Source organism: Centroberyx gerrardi, chromosome 20 (genome assembly GCF_048128805.1).
Source record: "Centroberyx gerrardi isolate f3 chromosome 20, fCenGer3.hap1.cur.20231027, whole genome shotgun sequence".
Lineage (NCBI taxonomy): Eukaryota > Metazoa > Chordata > Actinopteri > Beryciformes > Berycidae > Centroberyx > Centroberyx gerrardi.
In genome coordinates, this window is record NC_136016.1 from 14,793,528 (window position 1) to 14,812,254 (window position 18,727).

The following is an 18,727-nucleotide window of genomic DNA, read 5'->3' on the forward strand; positions in this document are numbered from 1 at the left end:
CCCCACCTCCCACTCCTTGTAGTGTCTTGAAGGCACAGGTCTATAAATCACTTTTGCACCAAATGCTCCACAACAATTGTAGCAAAAGTGAGCAATGGCGCAGATTCGCCATTTGTGATGTGCAAGATGGCATCCGAGGTTGCCACGGCAGATATGAGAAATTGTACTTGTACTTGAAAAATATATTAAAGAAAAAAAGATAAATTTCAGCAAATATGTTTAAAGTTTGCAGTTTCTATACCATTCATTCAAATACTGTCTTGCACATTTGTAAATCTTTTTTGTGAATTCAAATTTAGGACACAGATGAATATTTTCTGTGTAGTGTAAATTCCAACATGCAAGTTCTCAAGTGTTTTGCTACAATAATACCTTCATAAGTGCATCTAACTTTGTCATTGTCAGCTTTCAGTCGTCGTGCTCCTGTCATCAGTTAATTGCTTCACTGAGCTAGGCGTATGATGCATTTGTAATTCCTGTGAAACATTCTTTCATCAGAGCAAAACCTACACATTCTGACACAGTAAATGAAGTGTAAGCACGTCATCACAGCTGTGTGATGAGTGAAAGTTTGTGTAGTACTATAGCACATTGTGGCCAATAGTCAGGGTTTTAAAACTGGCCATGTATTTTGGACTCATTCCCTGTGCAGAGAAAAATTGACATGTCTTCAAACCTTTGACTGCAAATGCATGTTGGACCCCATACAGCTCCATCACATGCTCTGGCACCAGCTGAAGGTGAACCATATGAAGCAAGCTTAATTCCCTTTTATAAAGGTTAATTGATCGGCATCTGGCATCATTTAGCTGTTTAAAATATTTGTTAATGACAAAGAGGACAATGAAGCCAGGCTAACAGCACAGGTTTCCCATATGTTTCACCAGTACTGTTGTTACTTTTAGCTCAGACGCACTCACTCACTGACTTAATGCAGACTAGTGAAATTCCAGACCAAAACTCATCCCATATATGAAGCATGTACATAATAAGGAACTGCCATTTCAATTATAGTTCATCTAAAAAAAAATCTAAACATGTAATCTACTGCAGTTAAAAAGTTTTGTTCCACAAAGAAATGGCAACATTTCCTGCTAATTATGCTCACTGTGCTCGTGTGACATCCAGTATAGGTCAATTTGGAAGTCTGACGTTTGGTTAAAAAAGTTTCTCATCTACAGAGACAGTGTTTTGAATCAGCTTTCATATCATAACAACACCAATAACAATCATTTTAGTAATGTGGCTGGATATTAAAGATTTGGGAAAAATTGGAGTTGCCAAGAACAGTGGCTTCAGTAAGTTGGCAGAAAGGCAGAAGGATTAATCAGCTTTGTAAATCTTTCTCAAAGCTCTAAGCAGATTTTGGTCTTGCATCCAAAGAAATGTTCAGGTATTTCCAAATTCAACACTACTTAAAGACACATAGGGAATGGGGAGGTATTGAAAACCTCCCCTCTGATATTGGAAAAATACTGGACTGAAGTAGCTGAAGGTCAAAATACAGGAGAGGACACAGTATCTTGTGTTTATAAAAGAATTCAAGCAGTGGCGACAGACAATACTTGAGATAGAAAAGAAAAATGGGAACTGGAGGTTAATACAATAATTGAAGATAGTGATTGGGAAAAGGCCGGGATATCTCGACATAAACGCCTAAGCAGTCCGAGCTGGAGGGAATATGGATGGAAATTAAGGACGAGATATTTCAGAGTCCCACTGGCAATATCCTCTTACGATAAAATGTCCAGTGCATTTTGCTGAAGGAGCTGCAGGATAATTGGTGACTATGCTTTTTTGGATTGCCTGAAACTACAAGGTTTCTGGGATACTGTGGGAAAGGAAATAAGGGTAATTTTGGATAGGGACATATCATTTGAACGAGATCATATAATCTTGGGAAGCATACCTTTTTTAGATGTTTTGGATAAAAACAAGTTGTATACGCTCAGGGCATTTGTGTTGCTGGCTCATAAAATGATCACAATCGGTTGGCTAAAACCTCACCCACCATCTCTGGAGCAATGGAAACAAAAAATGAAAACTGTATAATCTATGGAGAGTTTAGCAGCCAGTTTACAACTAAGGATGGACACTTTAGCAGAAAGGTGGAATTATGTGACGGTGTATCTTGCAAAATCACTGATTTATTTATTTATTTATTTTTCCTCCTTCCTGCCTTGTATGTCCCTTACTCTCTGACTATACTGTCAGCCCACAACTGATCTCACAAGGCATTAGTAAGTCCCAGCTCTCTGTCACTAAATCTTTGCAAACCCGCCAGCTGTTCTGAGAGAGAAAACCACAACAGCCATGATGCCCATTTCCTTGATCCCTGGTTGGTTTAAAGCCCCTAGAGACGGGCTTTTTCTATTGGTGACCAAGATGACAGCAGCTGCTGGATGGGGAGCCAATCAGGACCAGACAGTGCAGGGTTAGGCCCTGATGGCACAGATGTGTCTATTCACTATGGCCGGCGTTCAACATATGGAACCACTAACGGACAGCTAGTATGATAGATGACACCTGTCAGCAGTAGAAACGAGAGAAGGCATATTGTGTGTGTGTCTGCACGTGCATGTGAATGTGAATGAGTGTGCGTGTGTGCATGTTTGTGTGCCTGGATGCTTGTGTATGACCATAACACAGTCCCCATGCTTGATGGATGCGTAGTAGGGACGCAGGCCGCCTCTTTGGACGATTTGAAAATGGACATAACAATTTCCAAATGCCTTGTTAAAAAGACAACATCATGATTGAAATGGGATTAAATGATTTATTAATGTTTCTATTTTCTTCTGCATTCTTGGAAATATACTATTGTCCCTTTGTATGAATATACTGTAGGCTCTAGAAAAAGGGAAAGGAAAGAGAAGACAGTTTCAGTTTGTTGAAGCCGCCTCTCTTACAAACACACACACATGCAAACAAAAATGCGTGACTTATGCCCACAGTATAGTCACAGCATGGGAGTTATAGTATGTAAACCAAAGGGGTGCCACATGTAATAAACAGCATATAATAATGTCTGGCTGACAGTTTCACATCATATTTCATAGTTTTTCATTCAATAAATTCACATACTGCTCTATAGCATTCTCAAATGATTTAAGTATAACATGGGTATATTGTTATATGTTATTAAGCTGCTGTACAGGTGTTACGAAAGTGTTCGTGTTAAGTGTTACTGATTTGTCTGTGACAGCTGTAATGATGTTTCACCCAGTGATGCATGTGAGTATAGCCTGCAATGGAATCTGCTTTAATCAAATTTTCAGCATAAGTTGCATTAGTTCCCTTGCATGAACGTGGCCTATATAGCAATTCATTAGCAGAATCACTTGAATGGTCTTGAAATGGCCTGAAATCTAATTGCCCTTTGTATGTCAGCGCTACATTTAATATATGCCCCTTGGTCGTGAATGTACCTGGGCAGATGCATGAACATATTCTGTTCAGATCATGTGCGTTAATTGGGTTGAGCAACAATGCACCCAACCAGTCATATTCTGTGACTCTCTATCCTGCCTGCAATTCAGAAATATGTTTTTTATATATGACCCTCTTGTTTAAAATGAAAGAGGGCAATTCAGCCTTGGGGTGTGAATTTGTTTTCTTTTTTTATTAGGTGCTCAGGAGCCCCTCTTTAAGAGCCAAACTGTGTGTATGTGTGTGTGTGTTGTTTTGTTTGTTTGTTTGTTCGTTCATGTGTAACATTGTGGAAGAGACAGAGACGGAGAGATTATTCTTCAGGAAAAAATGAGTCAATTTTTGTGAAAAGATCAATCCCATAGTAACATAGTGGTCAAGCTATCCATACAGCCCAGGCTGGCCCAAGCGTCCTCCACCCCAGCAACACATTACCCCACATTATTCATGGTGAACATTTGAAGATCCAGTCAAGATGACATGTTAGATATTCACAACAATAATCACTGATAGACACATAAAGTAGATGATCAAGTTTGAAACAGGCTGGCATGGCTCCATCATTTTGTCATTTCCTGCATATTGGGAAGTTGTTGTTTTTTTTACACATAACAAAACAAGCAAATAATTCATGCTAAGCTGCGACCCTCTTGGCACTAAATTAACTCACTCAGGATTACATCCCGGGATATCTGGCATGACAAACCTATGCTTTACCAACCAAGCTAAGCTCAAAGTGATGTGGCGATGGCACATGCACAGTATGGTTTTATGAATTTTTTGGGACCGACAGACCAACATGTTACATGTTCTGTGCCCACAAAAAACAGGACTTGAATTCCCAGGGAACAGTGAAAGGTAAAGTTGTGTATCATCTGCGTAATTATAGCAATTATTGTGTTTCAATCTGACCGGATCATAATCAAGAGGAATTGAAGGGGGCAGAGGGGCTTTGTACCATATCATAGCATTGCTATCATGAATCTCATTTAGCTGAATTGTTTTTTTTTCCCCCAGTATAAGTATTATTATTATTTTTTTTAGATCCAGGGTAGCATGTAGCTGACAAATGAGTTCCAAAATCTGAGTTGAATGGAAACAACAAATTTCAGCAAACGGTAAAGTTTGATGAAAAACTTGTATTCACAAATTCTGAAAGGGAAGACAGGGTTTGAAGACAGACCCAATGATGTGTGCACCCAATAATTTCTGTAGCTCGACAAAAAATTAGGAAAATAATGGCCGCCCTAAAAAGTGAACTGTTTAATGACTGTGATTTCCAATTAGAGAAGATGTCTGGGTTGGTAACATTTTCTGTCTTTTCCATTTGTACCTTTCCGTTTTTTGTTTTTTTGTTGTTGTTTTTTTACCTTTCTCCTGCTCTCCATTTCCTTCATCTTTCATTCCCTCTCTATTAGTTCCAGCTGAACAGTATTTACAGGCAAATGGAAAGCTAGCAGGGCCAGTGCTCACAGCATTCCTAACCTCAACCTCATAACCTGTTACCTCTCAACATCAACATTCGATAGCATGTGCCAAGGTTGGCCATATTTGTACACTAACAAGCCTTAACACAATGAGGTAAAAACTGGGAATTGACTCCCTTGACCACTTACCTAGTTATACTGAAACTAACTAATCAATAGCAACACCTTCATTAATTAGCTCCTGACTAATCAAACAGGAACGTGTAATCAGACACTTAAATACTACAGGTCTGACAAATTATTATTGTGACATTTGAATAATAAAAACAAGACTCAGTGTGCCCTGAAAGATCTTCTCCCTCACATTTTCCATCCATATCTAGTCTCAACAAACTAAAGATTTGGTTGCTACCAGACCAGTTTGGAACACCATTGTACAATACACAATGTTCCCTTTAAAACAAAAAAATAACAACACTTGGCTGCCATTACAAGAAATTGGTCTTAGCAGTTTCCCTATTTCACAAATAAAATAGACTAGAAAGTAGGCTCCATAAGAGTCACGGTCATTTTGTTATGAGTCAGCTATGCTGCTCAAAGGCATATTAACCCATATGTTACTGGAGTATGACCATTTGAGTATGCCAGATGTGCGAGAATATATATATATTTTATTTTTGGGTCTAGTTTATTTCACCTTCAGCAAAAATCAGGCTAGTTATGGTAGTTGTGTCTGTTAAATTGCCTCTAGCCTATCAAGGAAAATTCAACATCATAATTTATGCTATTGGGACTAGCTGATGCAGGTCTATGTACTTGCCTATGTATTTTTATACAATAAAGGAAAGGCTAGTTTGTTCTTGGGTTGCAGTAGAGCACTAAGTTAGACTTCTTAGGAGGTAAACATTTCTAATTTTGTCAATCCATGCAGACAGCCAAATACAATGCAGATCAAGAGTCTAATGACTTTTGTTTAGGTTTTTCCCACAGTCACATTCTTCAGTGAGGTGCTTTTGGCTGCTTCTCCTTTTGGATAACTTTAGACCACTATCAATACAATTGCGTTTAATTATATTTATTTGTAGAAATTAGTTTAATTCTAAGCAGATCTAACCCAGAGTGAAATTCGATAATCTATGTATGTGAAGTGTGCAGGAACATCATTTGTGCCATTTGATAGGCTGGGGACGATCTTTTGGAATATCGCTTCAATGAAAGACAAATTTGCTGAGTTCATATCTCCAACTTTTAATGGGGCGTGTAATAATACAGGAAAGTCTTGTGCTTTTCTTCAAAATACAGCCAGGTTTGCTAGACTCATTCCATCTCCACATATCACACATCCAAAAAGAACTTAAGCAGCAAGTCTGGATTGGGAACATTTGGGGACATGCTTTTATTTTGGGCAATCCCCAAACCGTGCAGCTGCCCAAAAGGTGCTTAATACCAAAGATCAGTTGGGTCTGAATGTGGGTGGTTTTGGTATTAAATCCCCGCATACAAACTTAACTCTGAATCACAGCCTGAGCACATGTCACTTGGGTTGGTGAAAGACACAGAAAACGTAATCCTAGTAACAGACAACTGCAATTGGCTGCACAGTGCAAACTGTAGTCGACTGTAACTACAGCAAGCTATTTTTAGCATCCATTAGTGTAAGGGTTTTTCTAGGAATATTGCATGTTATGGAATGCTGCATTTTGTGATCTGTTTTCTTGTGAGCTTTTCTGTCTGAAGTGCTTTAGGTTACAAACGGATTACCAGATTTCCAAATCTTTCTAGAAATCCTTTAAATTCAAAAATCGAAAATAGCTGAATAATATTCTAAATTAGAAGGGTTAGATTAGATTGAATTCTAAAGTATGAAGCCTGAGTTGGGGATAGTCTGTTAGTCTGTTAATGTGTTTCATGTAAATAGGGCAGTAATTACTTTTTTTATTCAGCAAGTCAGAGTAAAAAAATTTAGTCTTTAAATGATTATCAACTATATGTTACATGCTTTCAGATGGTACTGTACCCTTCAAAAGGGCCTCAGCCCCTCAACCTCCGCCCACACACCCCATCCCACCCACCCAATATGTTCTTTGTTCTTAGTTTCTCATGTCACATAAAAAGCAAAAAAATTTGATTTGATAATGATGTACTTAACTGATTTCTGTAATTAAATGTTACCTCATTTCCATCAGTTTCTACAACTTATGTTTTCACTTGGAATCTGGAATCCTGCCTGATTTAAAAATGGCACTTATGCAGCATTACAACTTGTTGAATAGATAATTTTCCTATCCTTTTCCTCGTTACTTACATGCGTCTCTTCTCATCCATTATCTGCTGTGAAATATTCATCTATACCGTCTCCATTGTGAAGTTCATTTTGACAATAAAACTGCTGAGTGACAATTAAACTGCTTTTCAAGCATACCCACCCCCTGTGCGAAGACAATTACTGTACGTAACCGAAGCTTGATGCACATGGCAACCCTTTCAATGTCACTGTGAAACTAAGAAACATAGTTGTGAACTATGGCATTTCAAATGGCGAATTTAATTGCCAGCTGCATGGGAAATTACATGCTGTGCCTCTTAGCAAATGAGATTGCACTTACTTTTGATTGAAGGACTCCACACTGAAAAAAGTAGGTGGAACAGTGCTTTCAGATAATTTTACATCAGAGTTACATGTGAAGCATTCAAAGTATAAAGACCTAGATACAAGTTAGAGACATGGAAGTCACTAGAGAACCAACTACAGCACATCTGCCTGCTCTTTCCAGCCACTCATAGTTTTGTCTCATTTGTCAGGCTCATATGTCGGCATAACATTTTTAAACCACTTATTATCCAGTCCTTCAATGCTGTTTTTCTTGAGAAGTATCTTTAATCCTCAAATGTGTCAAAATTAAAATTTCCTGTGATGCCGCATTTACATTATGTCAACTGTGCTAGGGGAAGCATTGTAGACAGACAGACAATACAAAGGACAGCCAGATCAACACCACTAGCATCCTGGTGGCTCACTTGCTAAGGCACATACCATGTAACTGTGACGTCCCGGGTTTGAATCCGGCCTGGGGTCTCCCAGTCTTTCTGTGTCTTTCTCCACTGTGAACTACCCCAAAAATGTCACACATTAACTTAATTAGTCATTATGTAATTTCACAACTAAAAAAATTATGTATCTAACCAAAATAAAACCAGTGTTGCTGTCCAAAGACTTACAGAGCTCAGTGTATTATGTATACTTATTATATACATCAAGGCTCTTGGGTCAGTACTCTTTCACATCCAAAGCAGGACGTAAATTAACAATGACTTTTTTCTGCCTCCGCGCCGGCGACAGCCGTGGCCGGAGGCATTATGTTTTCGGGTTGTCGTACGTACGTCCGTATACGTCGGTCCGTACGTTCATTCTCGTTAACGCGATATCTCAAACGCCTTGAGTGAATTTCTTCAAATTTGGCACAAACGTCCACTTGGATTCAAGGATGAACTGATTAGATTTTGGTGGTCAAAGGTCAAGGTCACTGTGACCTCACGTCCGTCCCATTCTCATGAACACGATATCTCAGGAACGCCTGGAGGGAATTTCATTACATCTGGCACAAACGTCCACTTGGACTCAAGGATGAACTGATTAGAATTTGGTGGTCAAAGGTCAAGGTCACTGTGACCTCACGTCCATCCCATTCTCATGAATGCGATATCTCAGGAACACTTTGAGGGAATTTCATTACATCTGGCACAAAAGTCCACTTGGACTCAAGGATGAACTGATTAGAATTTGGTGGTCAAAGGTCAAGGTCACTGTGACTTCACGTCCGTCCCATTCTCATGAACGCAATATCTCAGGAACACTTTGAGGGAATTTCATTACATCTGGCACAAACGTCCATTTGGACTCAAGGATGAACTGATTAGAATTTGGTTGTCAAAGGTCAAGGTCACTGTGACCTCACAAAAGACGTTTTTGGTCATAACTCAAGAATTCATACGCTAATTATGACAAAATTTCACACAAATGTCTAATAGGATAAAATGATGAAGTGATGACATTTTATATCCAAAAGTTCAAAGGTCAACTTCACTGTGACAGCATAATGTTTTGCTTACCACTGTAGCTGAGAAAACGATCTTGGGTCATTCTACAAAAAAACGGTGGAAGTGCTGTCACTTACTTTTGCAGACACCAAAATCCTTTAAGTTGACCTAATAATCACATTAATTATATATGTTCAATAAATAAAGACTGTCCTTGCAATGATAAAACAAAGTTTATTGGCGGAGGCATACAACCGCGAGGTGGTTATTTCTAGTTTATTATTATTTCAGAGACCACTTAACCCACAGGGTCAAATGTAGAGCAAGCTCCACAATGTTCACAAGATTCCATTGGAACATATTTAAACAGATTAGTGCATCCCACTGCCATTTTGTGTTCATGCATGTAGATGTGCATGCTTTCTCACATTTTTCCCCACTGCTGCCTCCCTCTCCAACCATCTCCATTTTAAATTCAGAGGGAGACAGAGAAAAAGTCAATTCTATTCAGACATGTCATTATTCCCCAATTTCTATCCCTTCACCCAAAACATGCTTTGAAACACTTGGCTTTCATTATCAGGATGACATGTTTTTCACGCTTGAGACAAGCAGTTATGGCCATTAACTCAGAGGGTAGGTCGTCGCCTCAACACGCAGACTGTCTGACAGAGACGCACACAAGTGTTTTTGCTGTGTGACCAATCTAACCATTTGTCTCAGGAGGAGGGCATCACTTTTTTTTTTTTTATTCAGGATACATTGCTTCTTATATTTGTGCTTGTGTCTTGTGCGTCATGTCACTAAACCACTCATCTCTCCTTGCTGTTTTTCAGCAGTCCATGTATGGAAATACTATATATTTTTATTGTAAAATATGAATTAACTGGTGAGCACTGGTGGCAAAAAGAATAAATATATTTTTGCTTTTGAATTTCTTTCATTGTAGTGTGTTTTTGTTCTCTTCTCAGGGCCCACCGAAGCCCATTGCGATGGAGCCGTGTTCAGGGGGGAAAGCTGCTGTGTTGACTGTCCTCATGTATCTGCCCTCCGGACCCTCAGGCTTGCCTCCCCCAGGCCAGTCTGGTAATGACATACACACACATACACCAGTGCATTTTCTAATTTTGGTTACAATGTATTTAGGATATTATATTATTGAATTTGCAGTCAGTGGCCCAAAATAATATATTCATCAACAGGACATTCTGCAGTATTAATGGTTATGACCTGTTGTTGACTTGTTGGGTCATTTCTGAAAATCCATGAAAATCCATCCACTAACCAAAAAGCAAACATTGTATACTATCTCCACATTTTGATTGGATTGATTTTAACTTGAATGATTTGGTATGCAGTGTACAATTAACAAGGAACAGATGTTTACAAGTGGATGTCCAATGGATATATCAGATTCTCATGACTCCTTTTAACCCCCAGACTCCTTTTCCATAGATTCAGGCTAGCTAACTTAAAGGTGCTAGAAGCATACTTGACACCAGCCCAGCAGTATTAGGACGACCATTTCCTTAACACATTGCACCATTTCCTGCTGGAATCTTTGGCAGAAATGAGTCACAACTGTAGAAGAAGAGCAGGCACTTTACATTTACCGGTCTGATCCCTCTTCCTGTCCTGCCATGCTGAAAGCCAGTGATCTTTTTGTGCCAACAAAAAATAAATTTCCTAAAAACATTGTAGCTGTTGTCTTTGAAGTAGTGTGGAAAAGAGGTAATTGAAATGCTCTGTAGTTAAATGCATGTTGTCAGTGATGGCAGGGCTGCTTTTTTGCGCTTTTAAAATCTTCTTATTCAACCTGACTTCCTCTGAATAGTGCTATTACATTATTGCATTTTGTTCAGAAACTTCAGTTAGTGTATACTTGAAAACAATATAGCTTCATTCAAATGTTTCACTATATGATAAAATGACTGACTCTGGAAGTCAAATGTCAAAAACATTAACAAATATTTATATGTCTATTGTATCAGTCAAGGCAGCAAACCACTTTTGAACAAGACGTGCACAGGATTACATGGGCAGCAGACTTGTATTCTGGATGTCCTATAGACTGTTTTGAGAGCTTTGCCCACCAGTAGTGGGTTGGGCATTTTAGACTTAAGCCTTCAGTGAAATCCTCTAGTGAAGAAACCACCTCCACCTCCAACCACCTGCACACATAGTATCATATTTGGGTGGCAGAATGGCTGAGTGGTTAGTGAGTTCGCCCCCCCTCTCCCTCTTACCTGTCAGTGTGTCCTTAAGCAAGAAACCTAACCTCTACCTGGTCCAGCGGCACAAGCTCAACCTAGACTAAACTAGAGAGCTAAAAGGGAATTTAAGATAAGATAAACTTTATTAGACCTTGAGGGGAAATTTGGACAGAAAATGCTACTGCTGCTCCCAATACAAACATATAAGACAACAATAGTCACAAATACATAAAATATATGTTGTGTTGACAAAAGTTCATGTTCAAAGCAGTATAAACTCTGATCCTCACTCATGCATGCAGTCTCCTTCACACTCACACACATTCACTCTATCATACAACAAAGTATATATATATATTCTGATATAGTTTGCATAAAGGATGAGGCAAACCAACATGCAGAGGATTTTGGCTGCTTGTATCTGCGATCTCCTTCTTTTGGTCACTACCCAGGGCTCATGACCGTAGGTGACCATAGGTGAGGGTTGTAATGAAGATCAACCGGTAAATGTAGATTGCTTTGTGGCACAGCTCTCTCTTCACCACCACGGTCCGATGCAACGCCCGCATTACTGCAGCTGATACACCGAACCCTCGGTCAATCTCACAATCCTCCTTACCCTCACTCATGAATATAACCCTGAGATACCGGAGCTCCTACACTTGGGGCAGCTGCTCACCCCTCATCTGGATGTGTCAGACCACCTGCAAACCACTCCAGTGCACATCAGAGATCACGGTCTGATGAAGCCAGAAGGACAACATCATCTGCAAACAGATTCTACCCTAATGTCACTGAACCGGCCACTTTCCAGACTTCGACTGCACCTTGCTATTCTGTCCATGCATAACGCAAACAGGAGAGGAGACAAGGTGCACCCTTGTCAGTGTCCGATGCCCACCGTGAACGAGCTTGACTTAATGCCACGAATGCGAAAACAGCTCTCTCTCTAAGTGTATAGGGACTGAATGGCTTGCAGCAGCGACCCTGGCACCAGCACCAACCCCAGGGAGGCTGAGCAGTGGTTCCCCAATAGCTGGAACACACCCTCTGGTCCGCTTTTGTGGAAATGGGGACCACCACCCCTGTCTGCCAATCCAAAGGCACACAATAGAGGTGTTGAACAGGGTCCGTTCTGACTCCATGTCCTCAGTCTCCGCCAGGATACAGGAGAAGCTCACTCGGAGGTGAGAGTTGAAATCATTCCGGACTGAGTCCTCCACCAGGCATTCCCAGCAAACCCTCACTACACGTTTGGGCCTACCAGTCTTGTCCGGCAGCCTCCCCCACCATGTGATCCAACTCACCTTCAGATGTCTCAGCCCCTCTCTTCACCCGAGTGTCTAGAACATATGGCCTCAGGTCTGATGAAAAAACTACAGTCGAAGGTGCCCAAGGTGCTCTGGTACTATTGTATGTACAGTTATGAACCTCCTTGTGTTTGAACAGAACACCCTGCTTGGGTTCAGATCAGGAGGTCATTCCTCCCGATCATGCCCCTACAGGTATCCCAGTCATTGCATGCATTGTCATAACATGAACACATAAAACAAAAACACTTGTTTAATTGAAAGTACTATAACTTATAATTCTGTTTTTTACTTAAAATAAAATGTCATTTCATTTTCCCCATAGCCCTATTCTTTTTCCTTTTTTCTGCACGTTGAATCTATTAGATATTAATAAAAATCACAATACTGTTGGTATTGGTAGTAATAGTTGTAGTAGTAGTAGTAATGGAATTAAAATGTGTCTTTTGGCAGTTTGCAAACTTCATGGCACTTATAACATTAGCACAATAACATTAGCCACAGCTGTACTGCCCTGTCTTCAGGTCCTGCCTCATCAATAACTTGTCCTACTGGCAGACTTTGCTGTGATAGCCAACAGCAACATCATTAATGCCTTTGCATAATCAATGCACTGTTGCATATCACAATTTCTACATAGGTAAACAAATCATTTAACAGCACAGTACTAATAACATTGTGCAATGCATGTCATATCATATGGCTCAGTTTTGGTCCACTCTCTCTCTCTCTCTCGCTACCTGTCTCAGCATTATCATCCTCATCATCATCATTATCTTCTGGGGCTGCTGGTTGCGAGCTTCGGTTGTTATGGTGCATTTTGCTGCATCGTTTTGCTGTGCTTTTTTAGTCTTTGCTTTTTCAGCTCTCCCTTTTCTTTCCATTTTGTTTGCAATTCAACCTTCTTGAGCTTGTCATGTCATTAGCTGACCATCACATTCTAAAACAAACATGGACTTGACCAATCCAAGGGGGGGGGGGGGGCGGGGGGGCTCTCTAATTCCCCTATCAGCGTGGATATTGTTGTTTTTGGAATGTGACAGGCAGTGTGTGTGTGTGTGTGTCACTGCCAGTCAGACGAGTGGAGAGAGAGGCCTGGTGAAATCTACAGCAGTCAGTTCATGTAGCAAGTTGGACAATTTTTACAAGTATTCCAGTCACTCCTCACCTTCTCTAAAGATGTCATTCAGTTAATACATACTAAATATCTGAAATTCTCTACACAGAATCTCAGTGGTTGACAAGGTGGATAGGTCAATTATGTGTGTGTGTGTGTGTGTTGAAGAAGTACACATTCTTACCCTCTTGAAAGAAATTGGTGAAATTAGTTGATCTGTCTTTCTTCCATTGTTTCTCACATTATGTTTTATCTCATGGACACATACAGATATACCACCTTCTGTCCATATACATCCTGAGGGACAGACTTCCCATCTAAGCCTCAATTGGTTTCTGGGGTGTAAATCCTCTCTGCCAAGTGTCGATACACCACACCATATCCTCATGAACTCCACTGAGTGCTCTTTCTAGCCTTATAGTCTCTGGCAATGAGTTGGACCTTTAGATAATTGTATGCCTCGATAGCAATGGGAGGAGCAGTGTCAGAGTGGTAAGAGCACAACCTGATTCCATCCCCACAACCAATAATTTACAAGAGGCCTCTTTGAAAAAAACGTAGAGCTTCCTAGCTGTGATTTATACACCTTTTGGCTTGGTTCAGGCCTTGGCCTATCTATGGGCTAAATTTGCAGTAAGAGTATAGAGGGCTAGTGAAAATGCATTGGAATAATACACATGTATGAGATGCACCCCAATACTTTTGCCTCATTTAAATGTTTTGGTTTATTCTTAACCTAATTTTGAAAGCAGTGAACTGGTGCCTTGACTGAATTGAGTGTTTATGTTTGAAATAAATAGACATACCTATAATAGGCATTTGGTTCCTTGTTTAATTGACCAAGGCATTTTGTTGCCTTGCTCTTTTTCACCTCCCTCACTTTTATGTCTTGTGTTTTTTTTTTTCTTTAGGACTCATCGTTGCCAGCGCGCTGATAGACATTTCCCAGCAGAAACCAACAGATTTCAAGGACAAGTCCCAGGCTTTGAAGAATCGAAAGGCCCTTCCTCCAGCACACCAAGGCACCTGCGTCTGAGTCTCAACCTGTCAGTCCTTTGGATCCCTTTTATAATGTATTAGGTCTTATTGTTCCAACTTGTAGCCGGTCCCAGTTGGAAGCCTCTCCAGAGGCAAGAGAGAGCTACAGGTAGAGGATTCCATTTGGCTGCTACCACCCATGTTTTCACCGTTCTCCAAAACTTTCCAAGTCCCAAGAGCACAAGCTTCCTTGCCTTCCCAGCCCCCTTACTGTACTCTGCTTACCACAACCTCTGGTCAAATTACCATCGATCCTTCTCCAACATCTGCCACAGCATTTCCTCCATCTACTGGGCCCAAAGCTCTTCCCTTCACCTTTGGCAGTCATCATGGTAAAGCTTAGCCTCTGCACTAAGGCTGAACTTGCTTAATAAGTGGCCAGCAGTGACATCAGAGACGGACAATGCTTGAATACTTGGTGACACCACATCAGCCATTCGCTCAACATGAGAGGAAAGCAATGGAGTCTGAACATGAGAGGTCAAAGTGAATCAAGTCATTTCCACATTACTGTGTTGGAAATACAACAGAAGGTTGAAGATGGCTGGTAGATATCCAGAACATGCTGCCTGTGGGGTTTTGTCCTACTATTTGCTTGCCAACTAGTGGTATTCTATGGTGCTAAAGCCTTTAGTTTTTATGACAAGCCTGAATCTAAACTCAGCCATTGCTGTACAAACTGAATTAATTCTGCCTTTTTGTGGGGAAAGCTATGCGTTAGGTCAGGACTCTTTTTACGACCACATGATAGTGTTTTGAGTAGTAGAGTATTTTGTCACACCACCTTGCCAATACCAGTAATGACCTGTCCAAGCATTTATTGTACATATGTATGATCCACCCAGCTCAAGCTAAAGTCTGTATTTTCTGTGGAATACAAACGCTGCAGAGACAAGTGACTGCAATCAGTACCAGCGATATGCGGGTGAGGACTGCAAATTATAGGAGGCACGAACAAATCATCAGTCGTTTAACCTAAAGCATGGAAGCTGTCGGAACTTTAAGAAGAAAAAACTCATTTTGTTAGCAAAACTGGAGGTTTCAACTGTTACATAATCCAGAATTTGCAGTGTGCTCACTGTATAATACGAAGTTACATAACCTGAAGAAACATGATGACTCTAGAAATGCAACAGTGGTTGCTGATTCTTTTTTCATAATGTTCTGGTAAATTCATTACTGTAATTTCTAATTGTATCACTTTGCTGTGCCACTTGGGTAATGCGGTTTTGAACCTGCCCTTTGATTGGTGTGGGGGTGGATGTCATTTAGGAGAAAGACATCTGCATAGAAAAATTAGACCAGGGACATCATGCACCTCTGGCTAGCACATTGACTTGGTTTGCTCACAAAGGAGTTTCTTTGCCCACTCTTGTGTTTTTTTAAGAGTCTTCTCTAGGCTATGTTTTTGTTTCCATTTCTGAGTACAGGGGCTTACAATGCCTTTTTATAATGCCTTGGCTTCCCATGAACTCTTGAACTCCAGAGGAGGGGGGCATCATGATCTGCAGAATTTTGAAAGCTGTTAACTGTTTTCAACCCCCACTCCCTCCAGAGATGTACAATGTCTTGTTGGAACAAATGTGAGTCTCTTTGTCACTCTTATCTTTTCTGATTTTATGTGTTTTTGTCAGGTTTTTATGACAGAATGGCAAGAGAGATTATCATTTATTTTAGGCCTTGTCACCTGTTACTATTATATCTATGATGATAAATTGTAAGTCTTTTGCTACACTTGTGAAAAGAACATTTCTGTTATTATTTTGTTTTGATATTTAACAGATTCCTGTGTAATAGCGCATTTAACTTGGTATTATAGACTTAAATCAGATGTTTCAATGTCAACTATTTTTGAATTGTGCATCTTTAAGGACTATATGGGCATTGTCTTGCTTTTTGTTGCAAAGTGGTCATGATGCATTTCATAAGGATAGTATGCCAGCTAATGTGTTTTTATTTTATGTTTTTAGAGTAATCCTATAACAGTGTCATTACACAGGAATCAGGGTCTCTCACTGTAACATGTGAAAAAAGATGAGAATAGAATCTGCATATCAGTAATCTTCAGTGTATTTTAAAGATGGACAACATGCCAGAAAAATAAAAAAGACTTGAATATCGTTTGCCCACATCAGTCATTTCACATAACTATAGTCCAGGCATTGTGTTGCGTATTGCACTGCTGCTTTTAGTGCTTGTAGTCCCTGTAAAGCTTAAAGCCCCAATTTGTAATTGCATTATGGAGCCCGCTTTTGAAACCCAGCCGCCCCCTTACTGGTTTTGTTGACTGAACTGAAGATCATTTTTCCCAGTTCAAGTTACTGACAAAAGCTAAATCTGAATCTTAATGTTTTTTAAAGGCTGTGTACAAGCTTTAGAATCATTGAAGTAAAACATTTATTTTCATTCATAATGGATAAAGTTGCAAATTTGATTGCTTTAGCACTTAGACTCTGAAATACAGATCATTTTAAGGCAGAAAGAAGAAGAATCCTAACAAAAACAGTAGGGTTCCAGCACCTGCGGTGCTTGGACCTCTACTTAGACTTTGCTCCATTTAGTTTTAGATATAATATCAAATCACATGCTTAAGCCTGCTGCTAGAGTCATGGGGGAACCCTGGGAGTGATTTTTGATTCAAACCCCTGAAGACAGTTGTACAGTCCTGTTTCCTCCAGCTGAAAGCCATCTCCAAAATAAGGTCTTTTTTAGTCCTTTGCTGACCTCGAAGGTGATTTTGCTTTTATATTTCGTTTAGCTTGAGTGTGTTTACATGCACATTAAAAATCTGAATATGAGCTTTATCCCGACTAAGGTCTCAGTTGGGATATGGCATTTACATGTTATTACTGGCTTGTGAAAGTCACAACTGAGGGAGTCCACACGGTAATACACCAGTTAACCAAAATGTGTATTAGCAATGAAGGAAAAAGTACAGTGTGTGAAGTCAGTAATCGGTGTGACGTGTGGGCTTTGGATGCAGTAACAACGGTATGTGTGCGACAGGTGTTGTATGATGTGGAATCAAAAAAGAAAACCAAACCAAAAGGGCAGGGAAACGAGCCGCCCAGGTGCGGTCAATCTATAATTAGGGAGGGAGGGCGAGCAGGCAGAGGGGAGAGAGAGAGAGAGAGACAGACAGAGAGTGAGACAGAGAGCGAGACAGACGAGAGAAACGGACAGATCTGTGAAAATCTTGGTTGGAATTTTTATGTACGCCTCCTGGTACAGTGATGAAGTCACCACTAAAGATTTTCTGTTTTCTCACTTGATTCGTCCTCATAGCTACTTTGAGCAAATGCAGTTGCTCTCCCAAAAAACTCATAAAAACTTTTCAAGCTATTTAATTCCTCCCTCCCTATTCTCGAACTTAAGTGTAGTACTGTTTGAAGGTTCTACCTAGGGCTAATATTTTCAGTCACGTTACAAAAAATGTATCTTGTGGTCGTACAGTCAAGTCAAACAGTCCTTACAATTATGTCTACCTGAATGTTCCCCATTTCTTATAAATATGGCCTAATTTTATTCCATTCTTCTTGCACTGATGAAGTCATTACTTGTCAAAATGTTTTTGAAATTAATTGAATAAAGTATTACAGCATCAGATTTTGTCTGCAGTATAAGCAGACAAAAACATGGGGTCAAATTGTTTAATCAAATTGGAACCATATTTGTTACAGTGTCTTTGATTCTGTGACTAAAAGCCCTCTCATGTTGCACAAATCAGATTTGAGAAAGATTAAATCATGGTGGGTTTTTTTGTTTGTTTTTTCTCAGGTTTTTTCAGACTTGTGTGATAAACACAAGTCTGAAAAAACCTGAGAATTTGAAGATTTTGGCAGATCACATACACTATATCAGGTTAAGAGATCATTAACTCTTGTGAATGATTTGCCTTGTCCCAGGGCAAGAGATGTGTCAGTGCAGAAATTAAGGCTCTTGAGTCCCCCGATTCCCTTAAGATGTAAGAGTATGGATTTTTATTCCTGTTTGTCTTGTACTTGTATTACCAGGAGATGTGATTAATCTGTCACTGGCAGCAATATAATTCATGGGGGTGTGTCGGCAGACAAATCTGCCGAACCATTCAATACAATCCTGTTGGAATTTCTTCCTGCCGGAAGAAAGTGAGGGATGCTTTGTACATTTATCGGC

The 18,727-nt window shown here is 39.9% G+C and overlaps 1 protein-coding gene across 1 annotated transcript in view; it reads left to right on the plus strand.

Moving 5' to 3' along the window:
• The window catches only part of atrnl1b (attractin-like 1b), a 91,876-nt gene extending 75,181 nt beyond the window's left edge, over positions 1–16,695 (plus strand). Inside the window, exons 28-29 of the mRNA XM_071920302.2 lie at positions 9,866–9,980; positions 14,446–16,695. Of these exons, the coding sequence (XP_071776403.1) occupies positions 9,866–9,980; positions 14,446–14,570 (240 nt within the window). The 3' untranslated portion in view covers positions 14,571–16,695. The remainder of the gene's footprint in view (positions 1–9,865; positions 9,981–14,445) is intronic.
• The last annotated feature ends 2,032 nt before the right edge of the window (positions 16,696–18,727 follow it).